General features: G+C 45.9%; 1 protein-coding gene across 4 annotated transcripts in view; it reads left to right on the top strand.

Annotated features, from left to right (window-relative positions):
• RABL6 (RAB, member RAS oncogene family like 6) overlaps positions 1-12691 on the top strand; it is a 107988-nt gene extending 95297 nt beyond the window's left edge. For all 4 annotated transcript variants that reach the window (XM_048822845.2, XM_048822846.2, XM_048822847.2 and 1 more), the window contains 2 exons: positions 9707-9762; positions 10521-12691. In XM_048822845.2, coding sequence (XP_048678802.1) covers positions 9707-9762; positions 10521-10715 — 251 coding nt within the window. In that variant the 3' untranslated portion in view covers positions 10716-12691. The remainder of the gene's footprint in view (positions 1-9706; positions 9763-10520) is intronic.
• The last annotated feature ends 2386 nt before the right edge of the window (positions 12692-15077 follow it).

Here is a 15077-nt window from a genome sequence, read left to right on the forward strand (position 1 = left end):
GTCCAAAGTTAAGCAAATCAATTTTGCATTAAGTAAAACATCCCCAACTTCACCCAACGCCCTGTGTGAGCATTTAATGAGCTTTGCCAAAGCATAATTAACTTTCTTTCACTTTCTCCCATGCCTGCCCTGACTAACCTCAGCTGGGGGAGCACTTGCTGATGCCTTGGGAGAGACTACTGCGCTTTTTCCTGCCCTACTAGAAGTAAGGGCACTTCTTGAGAGCCTTTTCTTGAGATTTCCTGCCCAGCTTTGCATGCTTAAGACTCTGTGCCCGACACCACGGTACTGGAGCATGTAGGGTTTGGAGCTGTGCGTTTGCGGCATCAAGTCTGAGCACTTTGGCCATTGCTAACCATCACTTTTTGGGAAGGGTGTAAGTGGAGCAGTAGGACTGGCATGCTCTGAGTATTATTGTGGGTCCTCCCCGTCCCAAGAGCCAACCATAGCTTATGCAGAGAGGTTTCTGTGGATGGATTGGCATTACCACGTGACTGCTTCCTGTTGATCTGCCTGGGAAGTAACCTGGAATGATGGGACGTTAAAGACTCTTTGGGAGTGGCGGGGGAGCTGTAAGAGGCGTAGAAGGGATTTGACATTGATTAGTTGTTCTAAAATTATGACTAAGATGTCAAAGCCTATCCAAGCTCTATCAGCCTGTCATCTTCTGTACCTGCAGAGCCCAGCTGGATGGGACTCTCTCTACAGAGGCCTCAATCAATAACTCACATTTAATTTTGCCTTGCTTTTAGCCCTATGACTTCCCATAACCTACGCTGCCCTGTTGTGTTGGGCCTGATAGATTACTGCTAATGATGGACGAGGCCAGGTGTCAGCAACTTTCAGTGTTGACCTATGAGGTGTAAGTGACTTGAGTGGGTGGAATTAAACTTCAGTTACTCCGTTCTCTCCTCTGAAGCCCCACCCCAAATAGTGGGGTTGGGTAATTGCTTATCTGCCCCAAGGGTGTTTACATGGCTTCCCTTCTGTCAGCCCTTCTGTTCAATGCATCCATGATGCCAGAAGGGCAGAGAATGAAATGGTTTGGACTGTGGTGCCATCAATAGACAGGCCTGTCTTTTCAGTCAGACCCAAGCCGTGCAGTTTAGCTGTTTCCCCAGTATCTAGTCCTTGAACTGGTGGATGAGAGTAAGTTAGATGAAGCTTTGCACAGAGCAGATGAGAAGGATGTTGGCAAGTATGGTGGAAGATCTAGAAGGTGCAACAGGTTTGGTGTCAGTCCTTGTTATTCGAGAGTAAGCACAGTATTTGTCCTCGGCTCGAAATTTACGGGTCCTCCTGGAGTTAAAGAATTTTCTTAAGCAAAGAGTTTTTAGCAGAAGGCTGTGATCTTCCCTTCCCCCTTTAATGTGGGTCTTGACACTGTTATCCAGACCTTTGTGTCGGCCAGATTACTACAAATACACTTTACATGGACTGCCCTTGACAACCACTCAGAAGCTTCAGCTAATGCAGGATTGGCTTCCTTGGCAGTGATAGATGCAGAAGACTTGTTAATTTTTGAAGTATGCGCTGGTTTCCAAGTCATTTCCAGATGCAATTCAAGGGGTAGCTTTTGATAACTAAAATCATAAGTATTTTGGGTCCTGGCTAGCTTAGAGACTGCCTTACTCCTTATCATAGAAATGTAGGTCTAGATGGAACCTCAAAGTCATCAAGTCCAGTCCCCTGCATTGAGGTGGGATCAGACCATCCCTGACAGGAGTTGATTCAACCTCTTCTTAAAAACCTCCAATGATGGGATTCCACAGCCTCTCTTGGAAACCTATTCCAGAGCTTAGCTACACTTATAATCAGAAAGTTTTTCCTAATATCTAACCTAAATGTCCCTGGTTGTAGATTAAGACCATTAATTCTTGTCCTATCTACCTTCAGTGGACATGGAGAACAAATAGATCGCCACCCTTTTATAAAAGCCCTTAACATATTTGAAGATTATCAGGTCACCCCTGAGTCGTCTTTTCTCAACACTAACCATGCCTGTGTTTTTTAACCTTTCCGAATAGGTCAGTATTTATTTTTTTAGTTGCTCTCCTCTGGACTCTTTCCAGTTTATCAGCATCTTTCCTAAAGTGTGGCACCCAGAATTGGACACCGTACTAGAGATAAGGCTGTGCCGGTGGCAAGTGCGGCTCAGTTACCTCCTGTGTCTTACCTGCAGTACTGCTATTAAGACAGTCTGGAATATTGGCCTTTTTTTGCAACTGCATCACATTGTTGACTCATTCAATTTGCTATCCATTATAGCTCCCAGTTCTTTTTCAGCGATATTACTGCCTAGCCAGTAGGGATGTAAAACAGTAAACAAGTTAACCAGTAAGCTTTAGTCTTACCGGTTAACCCATCTTAACCATTAAACCCGAGGCCTGGGTGAGCCAGCATAGTCCCAGCTGCACTGGCCGGCCAAGCCCAGCCCCGCAGGCCACGGTGGCCGGCCAACCCCAGTCGCAGCCCTGGCTGGAGCCACGGGCCACACTAACCGAACGCAGCCCCTGCTGGCCGGAGCCTCAGACCGCGCCAGCCAGTCAACCCCAGGAGCAGCCCTGGGTTTTGCACCTGCTGGCCAGAGCAGCCCCATTCCCTTTCTCTTTAATTGGTTAACCGGTCAACTTTTTAAATAATATTTATCACCAAACAAGATGCAATTTTGAAGCGTTGGTCAAGGGTCTGAGCGACCTCCCTTGACAACCAGCGCCACAAGAACAAGCAACCCAAATCTTTGGTGATCGGCTTTGACCATTTTACCATATGTGGTCCACTGTCCCCATGGACCATCGGGTTTTGGAGATCATCCGAAGGGGTTATACCATCCCATTTATCTCCATCCCACCTACCCATCCCTCTTCCCTGTCCTCCTTCAGGGATCCTTCTCATTAGCACCTGTTGAGACAAGAAGTACATCACCTTCTACAATTAGGGGCCGTCCAACACAACACAGAGGGAAGGGATTTTATTCCCATTATTTCCTGACTCTAAAGAAAAACAGAGGTTGGCGACCCATACTCGATATCAGAAAACTCAACAAATTTGTGCGTACCCACAGATTCAAAATGGTCACACTGAATTCTATCATCCCTGTGCTCGAAGAGGGGGACTGGTTCTCCGCCCTCAACCAACAAGGTGCTTATTTTCCACATTACCATCCATGCTGCTCACAGATGATTCCTATGATTCTTAGTGGGACAAGATCACTTCCAGTGCAGAGTACTACCATTCGGACTGTCAACAGCCCCACGAGTCTTTACCAAAACCCTAGTGGTGGTAGCTACTCACTTGCGCAGACAGCGAATACTGGTATTCCCGTACTTAGACGATTGCCTACTCAAAGGCCCTACCCAGATGGAAATATTACACATCACTCGACAGACCATCTCTTTTCACTCGCTAGGGCTACAAATCAACAGAAAGAAATCTGCCCTAACTCCAGTACAACAATTGGACTTCATAGAAGCACACCTGGACTCAGTGGAGGCCAAAGCATCGCTGCCGATGCCCTGATTCACAGTGATGACCTCCCTCATATCGGTGGTCTCAGATAGCCCGTGGGTGTCTGCACGCACCTGCCTACAACTCCTGGGATATGTGGTGGCCACCCCTTCTGTTAAAACACACCAGACTGCACCTGCGCTGCCTTCAAGGGCGGCTGAACTGAGTATATATTCCACGAAAGCACAGCCTACACAAACGACTCCACATTCACTGTGAGGGTGGACAAACCCAATAAAAGTTTGCTCAAGCATCCCGTTTCAACAGGATCTGCCTTCCATACAAATTACAGCAGATGCCTCACTGATTGGATGGGAAGCTCACCTAACCCAACATACAATCCAAGGCAAGTAGCCCCCCACGGAAACACTCTTACACATCAACGTGCTTGAATTACCCGCAGTCTGCAGCGTGCGCCTACATTTCCTCCCCAGTTTATGAGGCAAAACGATAAGGGTCTTGATGGACAACATTGTGTGTATGTTCTATATAAACCTTCAGGTGGGGCATGTTTCCACTCCTTATGCAAGAAGGCCTTAAAACTATGGAACTGGTGCATAAAACACATCTGTTACAGCAGCATCCCTCCCGGGCTGACTGAACATGATGGCAGACACTTTAAGCAGACAGTTTTCCCAAGAGCACGAATGGGAACTGAACGATGACTTAACACTACATATATTTCACATGTGGGGATCCCCCCACACACAGACCTGTTCACAACATCAATGAACAAGAAATGCCCAAAGTTTTGCTCATGAGCAGGACTAGGAGCATGATACCTGGGGGATGCTTTCCTCATCAAATGGAATGCTCCTCTTCTATACGCATTCCCACTGATACGTCTAATCTCCAGAGTGATGCACGAAATACGAACCGACGGCAAAATAATACTCATTGTACCAACATGGCCCAGACAGAAATGGTTCCCTTACATGGCAACCTGCACACCTTTCACTCTCCTTTTCCTACAGAATCTTATTTTTCAGGACGACTGTCAAGTCCTCCATCTGGACCTGGAGAAAGTTCACCTGAAGACATGGCTCCTTCATGGCTGCACCACGATGAACTAACCTGCTCAGAGCAAGTAAAACAAGTGTTAATAAACAGCAGAAAACACAACACGCGTTCTACTTACCTCCAAAAATGGAAAAGATTCTTCCTGTGGTGCCAGAACAAACAAATATCTGCAAGCCGGGCACCACTTCCACTAATCCTAGATTATTTATTGTCCTTAAAGAACTCAGGGCTCGGAGTTTACCTCGCTGCCATCACAGTTTTCCATCAACAGATAGACGGAATGTCAGTATTCGCTCACCCAATTACTAAGCATACAGAATATGTACCCAGACATCCAAGAACCCCTGCCTGCATGGGACCTAAATCTGATTCTTAGAAGTCTAACCAGAGCCCCTTTTGAACCATTAGCCACATGCTGTTTATTTCACTTATCTAGGAAAGTGGCATTCCTAGTTGCCATTACATTGGTGTGAAGAGTCAGGGAGCTAGGGGCTCTCATGGCTCACACCCATACACAATATTCTTCAAGGATAAAGTGACACTTAGGATGTTTTCTAAGTTTATGCCCAAAATATTGTCTTCGTTCCACCTCGACCAACCAATTCACTTGCCTACATTCCATCAAAAACCACACACCAGCGCTCAAGAGGCGGTCCTGCACACATTGGATGTGCACTGTGCCTTGGTGTTTTATCTGGACAGGATGAAGCGCTTTCGAAAGTCACCTTGATGCTCTGTGTCAACAACAGAACGATTGAAGAGCTCTGCCATATCGACGCAAAGATTATCTAAATGGATATCCAGCTGTATCATATGTGCTATTCACTACACTGAAGCCCCTCCGGGCATCGGAACCCACACAACAAGAAATTTGTGCAGGAATGCTATGGAGGTAGATAATGTTCCCATTTTAGACATCTGCACAGCGGACACGTGGGCCTCTGAACGCACATTCACGAACCACTATGCAATTACGCTCAGTTCAAGCTCAGACACACGACTAGGCCTCACTATACTAGCCTCAGCAATAAACTCCACTCTGAAGTCACTTCCTTCCTCATGGAAGGCACTGCTCTACATTCACTTGAAGTGGAGCACCCCCAGGGACATCACTCGAAGAAGAAGAGAAAGTTACTCACTGTTTGCAGTAACTGAGGTTCTTCGAGATGTGTCCCCCTATGGGTGCTCCACTACGCATCCTCCTCCCCTCTGCTTTGGAGTTCACAGTAAGGACTCTATGATAGAGATGGAATTGAGGGGGTTGGGACACGAGGGCACTAGATGAAGTGCCAACAGCACTGCGAGACAGCTACTGCACACACGCATCCCAACCTGGCACTGCTACTGAAAATCTCAGATCAGCAGTGTGGGACGCACCGACACCTGAAGTGGAGTACCCATGGGGGGACGCATCTCGAAGAACCTCAGTTACTGCACAAGATGAGTAACCTTCTCTTTTTTTGAAATCTATTGTCCTTATTATTCTGCTGCTGTCACTCCTTCCTTTCCTTAGACTTGTGAAATCTCTAATTTCATGATCACTTGCCCCAAAATGCCTTCAGCTTTCAGATTCACAACCAGTTCCTTCCTGTTTGTCAGCATAAAACCCCCATGTTTACTTCCTCCACTCTCTGAAACAAAAAAAACTGTTCCCAACACGTTGCAGTAACTTACTGGATATTTTACTTTTGGTGTATTACTTTTCCAACAGATGTGTGAGGTAGTTAAAAGTCCGTCATTACTACCAGGTTTGTGTTTTGGATATTTCCAATATTTGTTCTAGAAATGCCTCTACCTGAGTTGGTGGCCTATAATAATCCTTGCCATGACATCACCCCTATTTCCCCCCCTTTTATCTTTACCCTGAGACTTTGAACTGATTTGCATATCACCACCTTCTGGAGCTCAGAACAAGTGTATGTATTCTTGCTTCACCTCTTCCCTTTTTATCCTGCCTGTCTTTCCTGAACAAGCGTACTCCTCTATAACAATATTCCAATCATGAGATGTATCCGACCAAGTCTCTATGGTGCTAAATTATGACTTAATTATGAACTAATACTTGCAGTTCTTCCTGTGTATTCACCATACTCCTTGCACTTGTGTATAGACATCCAAGATGTTGAGTGTATTCTCCCACTAATTTCCTTTTGCTGCTTCTATGACACTATTGTAATTTTTCACATCTCTCTGTTCTCTCCACCCCCCCCCCCCCCCAATGCTTTTTCCCTTCTTCATCGGGTAGACCCCCATGTCTTTCCAGAATACCTCCTTCCTGGAACAGCATCTCATAGTCAAAGAGGTTGAAGCTTTACTGTTAACACCATCTGTGCAGCCATATGTCCATCCTGGAGTTGAATAGGTCCTTACCCTTAATTGGAAGATAGATGAGAACACAATCTGTGCCCCCTCTCCCGCAACCACTTCACCCTTGCTCTCAGAGACCTGTACTCACTGCTAATCTGCTCAGGGTCATACCTGGCAGTTTCATTATTACCCAGAGCCTCGAAAACCTTTCCATAACACCTCAGATCTGGGCTCCCGGCAGGCAACGTGCATGCAGGGACATCGTCAGGTTGGCAGATGGATGGTTTTATCCCCCTCAGAAGGGAGTCTCTGACCACCAGCACCCTACACATCCTCCTCTTAGGTGCAGTGGCCATGGACCTCCCAGTCTTGGGAGCAGGTGGGCCCTCTTCAGCCACTGGGGTCTGCTCCTCACCTCCTATTGCAAGTACAGTATACTGGTTCTTTCTCTCAATGGTTGGATGGGGTGGAACACACCCTACTGCCCAAGGGGGCGAGCAGCCAGTACTCCTTCCTCCTTTGGTGTTGCTGTTGTCGTTGGTAGTTGGCAAGCATCCTCTATGCCAGATGTTATCCTGTTAATGAAGTCCTCGTGCTCCCAGATGCTGTGCAGATAAGCCACCTCCTCCTTCACCTCTCTTCCCTACTTCCTGATGGACTTCACCACCAGACACATGCCTAACACCAGCTAGTTCCCGCTGCCTGGCTTTCGTCAGCAGGGGCTTGCAGGCTGCATTCCAAGCAAGGCAAGACCAGGGCCTGGGTAAAAGTCACCAGGCTCAGGATGCAAGTCTGAGCGGGGGAGGCCCCCAAGGGTAGGCAGAGGAAGAGCTAGCAATGGTGTTAGCAATGTGCTGTTTTCCTCCCCTTATGGGTTCTGCCTTGTAGAGTATTTGCAAGTTAAGGAAAAGGGCAGGGGGGAGAACCACACAGTCCTACTTTGACTCTCTCTCCTCAGGGAGCCTGGAAACGTAAGCCACTGTTACCTCTCTGCCTGAACAAGAGAGAGCTTTGCTGGAGCTTGAACTGTCTGTCTGCTCCCTGCCACACCACTGTCTGCCTCCCCAGCAAAATCTGAGAGATCCTGCCAACCTAACCTTTGCCTTGCAGGTAACATTCAGTGAAACCCGAGTTCCCCAGAGACATCTCCGTGCAGTGTCCAGTCTCTTACTGGACACTTCCAGAAATTACTAAGTCTGCTGCCTGTATAGAGAGAGTGCACACTCCAGCCTGTTATACTAGCTGGGGACCCACACCTCACTTTAATATAGAGCACTGAGATGGTTTATAGTAAAACTCAGAATAAGTTTAATAATAAAGAACAGAGACGGAAGTGCTCTTAGGAAGTGATACTAAGCAAGAGAAGAGACAGGTCTAGATACAAACAAAAATAACCCACTTTCTAGTGTCTAAGACTTAACTTTAGCAAGCTACAATCTTTGCCTAAGCAGCTTGCATCTTACATCACACCACCAGCATCTTCAGCCCCTGAGTGTACACAGAGCTAGAGGGTGCTGGCCACTTTGTCCTCTGTGATGGATAACAAAATGGCATTTTGCCTTTCCTTCTATTTCCCAGAATGCATTGATTTGTCCCTAGGAGTCGGGATAGCCTCTGCTGTTTTTCTCGTCTTATTGACTTCCCATCCCCCGGTTGACTTGTATGTAAATTGGGCTTCCATTGTTTTGGTTCCACAATGCTTAATTTATAGAGACAGGGAGACAGCTGCCTTCACACCTGTCAGGAGGAGAAGCTGTTTCTCCCTTGGTTTGGTCGCAGACTTTAAAGCATAATATCCATAATACCTCATATAGTGTTAATACTGACATTTCACAGTGATATTGATCTGTGTCTCATCAGCTTTCATAAGATCTTACTCAATACACTTTGTATACAGCAGGAGTGGCCAAACTGTGGCTCGTGAGCTGCATGCAGCTCTTTTACAGTTAAAGTGCCGTTCGCAGAGCCCCGTCCCTCCCACCTCCATTCTCTACCTATCGGACTTGCTGCGGGGAGCTTGGGACCTCTACCTTGCAACGGGGTGGTGGGACGGAAGCTTCTGATTAGTGGGGAAGGGGGACTCGGGGCTTTAGCCTCAGGAGGAGCAGGGCTGAAACCCTGAGCCCCAGCAGGCGCCTTCCGAAGTGTCCCTGGCTCTCGAACTTCTGAAGATTATTGTATGTGGCTCAGCAGGTCAGTAAGTTTGGCCACCCTGGTATACAGTATTATTTACTATAAATCGGTTGATTCAGTTGTTTATTCTTTGGGGTTAAAACCCCCTGTTTTCCCCTGGGTGTCTAGACTCTGAGTGTCACACCTGCCTTCCTTCACTGGTGAACTCAGCTGACTAGCTGCCTTCATCCTCTTGTGCCCTATTGTGGTAGTCAAGATCAGCTGGAATGCTTCTGTCCACAGACCCTAGAGTTGAACTGAAGGGCTGGAGGCAGTATGTTTTCAGCAGCTGCCCCTTTACTAGGGAATTTAACTGTGAGTTTGTTTGACTTGTGGGCTTATCTGTTTGCTCAGGCTTTTCCAGGAGAAATGTAGTGATTGGATCTGTTGAGGTTCCATTTAGCTGACCCCAGTCAACAAGTACATGTCAGTTATATTTGAACATGTGCCCAGAGACTTAGTAATGGACATAGCTTTATAATTGTAAAGTAAAGAACAGCCCCACATTTGTAGCTAACATTCCTGGGGAAGAAGCTATTTTCTCAGTGCCATGCAGTTTGGTGTTGTGAATCAGGATCTCCCCTCCATTCAGCTCTAATGAACCATATACAGTGTCCTCCTTAGCAGCAGGAGAGGAGGGCTTTTTTAACCATTTAATTTTGCTAGAGAAAACAACTTTTTGGGTTTTTTGTTTGAACAGATAAAGAAAAACCTCCTTCCAAGGAGAAAAAGAAGAAGAAAAAGAAGAGCAAAGAGGTACAGCTTCATTCCCCGGTGTAAACTCCATCAGCATGTTCTCTGCCAGTCTGCCAGAGGGGGGCTGGCATGCTACAGGAATTGTGGCTGGCTCTCTTAGTGACTGGTTTCTCTTCCATATTCCAACCCTGGAGAGGCAAGGGGATCTGGAGTCCCCAAGTCTCCAGGCTATTAGCCAGTTTCCAACTTACAAGGAAATTTGTAAAACTTAAGTTAAAATCAGAGATGTAATGTAGTATAGGATTTGATTGTACAGAGCATGCATATAGAACAGACAGCATATGTACTATCTAGCAACAAAATTCTCTCTCAATTCAGCAGTGTCCAAGAAAGAATAAATCTTAAGAGCTAACCAGAGATAATCAGCAGATTTGTTCTTCAGTGAGGTGCATCAGTTCTAAACTTTCCCAGCTCTGTGTAGCTCAAAAGCTTGTCTCTCTCACCAACGGAAGTTGGTCTAATAAAAGATATTACCACACCCACCTTCTCTCTCTAAACTTGTTGGCATTCTGACTAGCCATCCTTATCTGACAGGACGGCTAGTGTAAATCAAACGTTGCTTCACATGATCCCCATCTATAATAGCAGACGGGTCCGAGATCACTAACGCCATCCCTCCTAGATATTGGATTTTATTCCTTCCATATAAAATTCCCACGATAGGTAGGCTTCCTCCCTAGGGTCCCACTTTCAGGATGATGCATGATGGGTTACTGGTGCCATTAGAAAAAAGCTTTAATTGCCTTCTCATCTTGCAGGAAGAAGAGAAGTCTACGAAGAAGAAAAGCAAACACAAGAAGTGCAAGGAGAAGGAGGAGAGCAAAGATGAGAAGAAGAAAAAGAAAAAAAGAAGCAAGGAGAAAAACAATGAGATAGATGAACTGGAGGCCTTTCTGGGAGGAGGAGCCAGCGCCAGCAAGCAGCAAGGGGGTGGGGACTATGAGGAGCTGTAGGCCTGCAGTGTGTACAATCAGCAGACTCCATTGGGGCCTGCCACCAACTCTCCATACAAGCCATGCCAGGACGTGTACAGATGTGTAAAGCTTTGGCTGTCTGCCATAAGTACTATTGAAACAGAGAGGGTGGAACAAAAAAGCTTTACATCTGTGTGTGCTGTTCTGGTGCAGTCATTGTGTGGAAGGAAAACACAGCCGTGGTATACTTGAGGAAGGTTAAAGTTCACAGTATGGTATCGTGGCAATGACTTATCATTTCCCCCTACCAGTGTCTAACCCTCTTTCCTTTCTCCAGAGAGTTCCAATCTGGTAGTTGTCAGGGGGTGGGGAGGGAAAGATGAGTGGACCTGTTCCCACCCCCACCATATTCCACTGCTGCACCCCTGAAATTCCTGTTTTAATAAATAAATGAATGCAGCAAAATATGCCATCTGAATGCATCGTGCTGTCACCTTGTGAATAATCAAGTCTTCAACTTTTTATCCTTCATATTTTTTAATGAGAAAGGTGTTGTTGGCCTTTGCGCCGTAAGGCAATCAACAAGCTTTAAATTAGCAAAATATCTGATTGTACAGCTCTTAATGAAGCAGCTGCAGGGCCTGAAATAAGAGTGAGTATAATTTGGGGATCTTTCTGCACAGCAGAATAATTAACTCTCAGTGGTGCTGCTTTTGGAATCTATGAAGCCTCATTGATTCCTATGGCCCCATTGTCTCTGGCGCTATATGTAAGCCGCTGTGCAGTTGGGAAGACAATGGAAAGTTATCTTTTAGAAAAGAAACTAAATTGACACTTTCCCCTAAACACTCCTTGACGCCCCGGCCTTGAATTTGAATACACTAGTAATCCAGCCCTACAGCACCTCTCAGGGACATGACTGCCAAATGGAAATGAAGATACCAGAATTTCAAGAGAGTTTACAGAACTGTGTTAGCATGGCAAGGCGTTCGCTTCTCAGGGTATGCTGTAAAACAAAGGCTGCCTCTGCACTGAATGGGGAAACCACTCGAGCTGGGGAGAGTGTCCATCAAGTTCTCCAGACACTGAAAGCCAGGTTTACTAGGCCACCTAGCAGTTAGTGTGGGACACTTCCTTGCCCAGAGTGGAATGCAGAACCACCTATTGTCACATGAGCTTTGAAAGCCTTTTAATTTTGGCTCTGGTATCAAAGAACCATGTATGGTGCATGCACAGCAGCGTAGGTCATGGATGGTTGACGCCCTTGCCCTGCCATTCATGCCTTCCACTGTCTTGGTGAGTGGCCCCCCCATCTTTAAAGATCCTGTTAATATTCAAAAACAATGAGGAGTCTGACTGGATACAGTGGATACAGACTAACATAGCTACCCCTCTGATACTTGTTAATACTTATGACCCTATTGTGTTGTATTCCCTCCAAGGCTCAGCCCTGGGAAGCCCGTTCAAATTTTTGTGCATTTATTAAATAGCCCTATTGCGTGTGGGTTGTTTTTTTCTTTTTAGTAGTAAAATGTGGACTGTCTGAAGGAAACTAGATGAAATCCAAACTCAGGTTTCCTTCCACTTCCCCAATCAGTGGGATACTGCTTTGGATCCATCCTCCACTTCAGAGTTGCCTTGAACTATAGACCATTGCTCCATTTTTTTTTCCTGAGAAATGCACTTGTAACTTTCTATATACAACAAACTGGGGTCTTGCTGCATGAGCGGAGTATCATTTCAGGTACGTTTTCCATTAGCAGTTGCCTGGCTCAAAGTGTTTTGTTTCGTGTGACACTTTGGAGAATTTGCATGGGACATTTCAAACTTCACACACCAGGGAAGAATACAAACCAGTTTGCAGCCTCTGCTCCAAAAAGGAAATGACATTTGCGGTACAGCTGGACAAGTGTTTTTGAAAGTGCTTCTGCTCTGTAAAGATTTTGGATCATGTTCCATTTTGCATTGGAAAACCTAGTGCACTCCATTCTGACTATAAAGCTCTCTATTGTACACATCTGCCTCTGAACCTTTTCTTATGTACACAGCTTAACCATTGCAACACTTGCTTGAACTCAGGAGACTTCATGACCTTCCAGGGCAGTTTCACAAGAGGCCAGTGCTCTCAATCCTTCCTGATGACTTAGTAGCTGTTTCCTTAAAGGGACCCTGTCAGGGACAAACCATAGCTTAAAAAAAATTCCTTGTGTGTTTACTAAACACCGGAAGAGGATTGTTCAAATTTAAAACTTTAAAAAATCTGAATTTTCTCCCCTTCTGTGCTTTGTTCAAGTATTGCATTTGTGTCACCTGGGCCAATAACAATAGAGTCATTGGTTTCTTTCCTCTTTATAGTCACTTCCTAGATGGTTTCACTTTCCAGCTAGCACAAGGCTGCAGCATCTCTGTAAATCTCATTAAAACATTCTACTGCGCTGTGTCAATTCTTTTTCTTTTTTTTTTTGGGTGTGGGGTGGGATTCTAGAGATTTTCCCAAACCGAATCATTAGCCCAATTTGACTGACATGGTCCCTTGTCTGTTTCTGAGGGCCAGGATTTCTCAGCCCAAAACACAGTCAGCACTGGAATGGCTGGAACAAGTAACAATCATGGTAGTCATTGCTTTCCTAAACATTCCCCTAAAGAGAAAAGGGGCTATAGAGACTCCCCCGCAACTACACACATATACACACACACACTTCCTAATATGCGCGTGTGCACACACACACACCTTTGAAGCAGCTTTGAGGAAAGCTGGCCTTGTGGTTAACTAACTGCCCTGGGATTCAAGATCGGGGTTCAGTTCTTGTCTCTGCTGCATTAATCGGAGTCTCAGTTCTCCCCTTATAGGGTGGGGATGCTCGTTCTGTCTCACGGGGAAGATGAGGATCAATGCTGAGCACCACCTAAACATTCATGATACTATGGCGAATGCAGCCTCAGGAGTGGCCTGAACATAGTCCTTCCCCTCTGAAGTCTAGTGTGCCAGGCACTTGTGTTGGGAGGCCAGCTGGGGAACCCCCACCAAGAAGCTGTATTGCTGACAGGATTGTTCCACTCTAACAAGGTGCAGTGGCCCGTGTTGATCCAGAAGATGCTCGCTAGCCTGTGACTGAATTAAATGGGTCTTCCCCCAGTTCTTTGAGTATGCACCTAGGAAATGCCCCAGCTAGCAGTGCTGAACATACAGGATTATGCCTGTCAGAAGCAGTTAATCTGTGGATTGGGCTTTCTCTTTGAAAATTCGTTTCTGCAGGTTTTTAGCTAGCACCTCCAGTTTGCAGCTTTTGGATTAAACAAAGCATGGAGTAGCCATTTGTGTTAGTGCGGAAGCTTCTGCAGAAGCACATTGACTCTAGCTTTGTTGTATTTCAGGAGGTACCAATTCACTTGATTTTTGGATGGCTGGTAAACGCAATCAGCCAACTCATGGCTGGTAGAAGCAGCAATTTCTTGGAGCCAAAGCCACCCCAGGACACATGTGGATTATGTCTCTTATAAATTGCTGTAGGTAAATTGCTGTTCAGCTATATGATAGCACTGTATTTTTGTAGTGTGTCAGTTTAAAAGGCAAATTTTCCAAGCAGAACATCGGGCGTTCTGGAGGTATTAGCCACCTGTTGCTTGCTGCTGATGGACTCGCATATCATAAAACCTCACTCAGTGCTTCCCCCACCCTCCATGTCACCATTCGGAAACAACGTGGGGTTGGACACACTACCTTAAGATCAAACCTTGGTCTCCACTGCGTAACTTGCATTACTGCATTAGGTATACCATCAAATAGTACAGAACAGATATTGGGGCATCTGGGAGTAAAGTCCTACCTAAGCAAGAGCTGAGGTGCTTTGTTCCTACCTACCATATCTTCCTAATCAAAAAATGGGTCAAGATTCACTAGAACCATTGTTCTTTTGGCTACATGAGCTGCTTCCGAGAAGATTGCTGCATTTCATAGACTCATAGATTAGGGTTGGAAGAGACCTCAGGAGATCACGTAGTCCAACCCCCTGCTCAAAGCAGGACCAACCCCAACTAAATCATTCAAGCCAGGGCTTTGTCAAGCCAGGCCTTAACAACCCCTATAGATTTCACCACCTCCCTAGGTAACCAATTCCAGTGCTTCACCACCCTCCTAGTGAAATAATGTTTCATAATATCCAACCTAGACCTACCCTGCTGCAACTTGAGACCATTGCTCCTTGTTTTGTCATCTGCCACCACTGAGAACAGCCTACCTCCATCCTCTTTGGAACCCACCCCCCCCTTCAGGTATTGAATGCTGCTATCAAATCCCCCCTCACTCTTTTTTCCATAGGAGAGGAAGTGATCCCTGTGGAACTTGTAAAGCACTCTGGAATGAATGGTGATAGATAAAATAAGAGAGCAAACGTGCACTCT

This window comes from Caretta caretta, chromosome 16 (assembly GCF_965140235.1).
Source record: "Caretta caretta isolate rCarCar2 chromosome 16, rCarCar1.hap1, whole genome shotgun sequence".
In the NCBI taxonomy this organism is placed as follows: Eukaryota; Metazoa; Chordata; order Testudines; family Cheloniidae; genus Caretta; species Caretta caretta.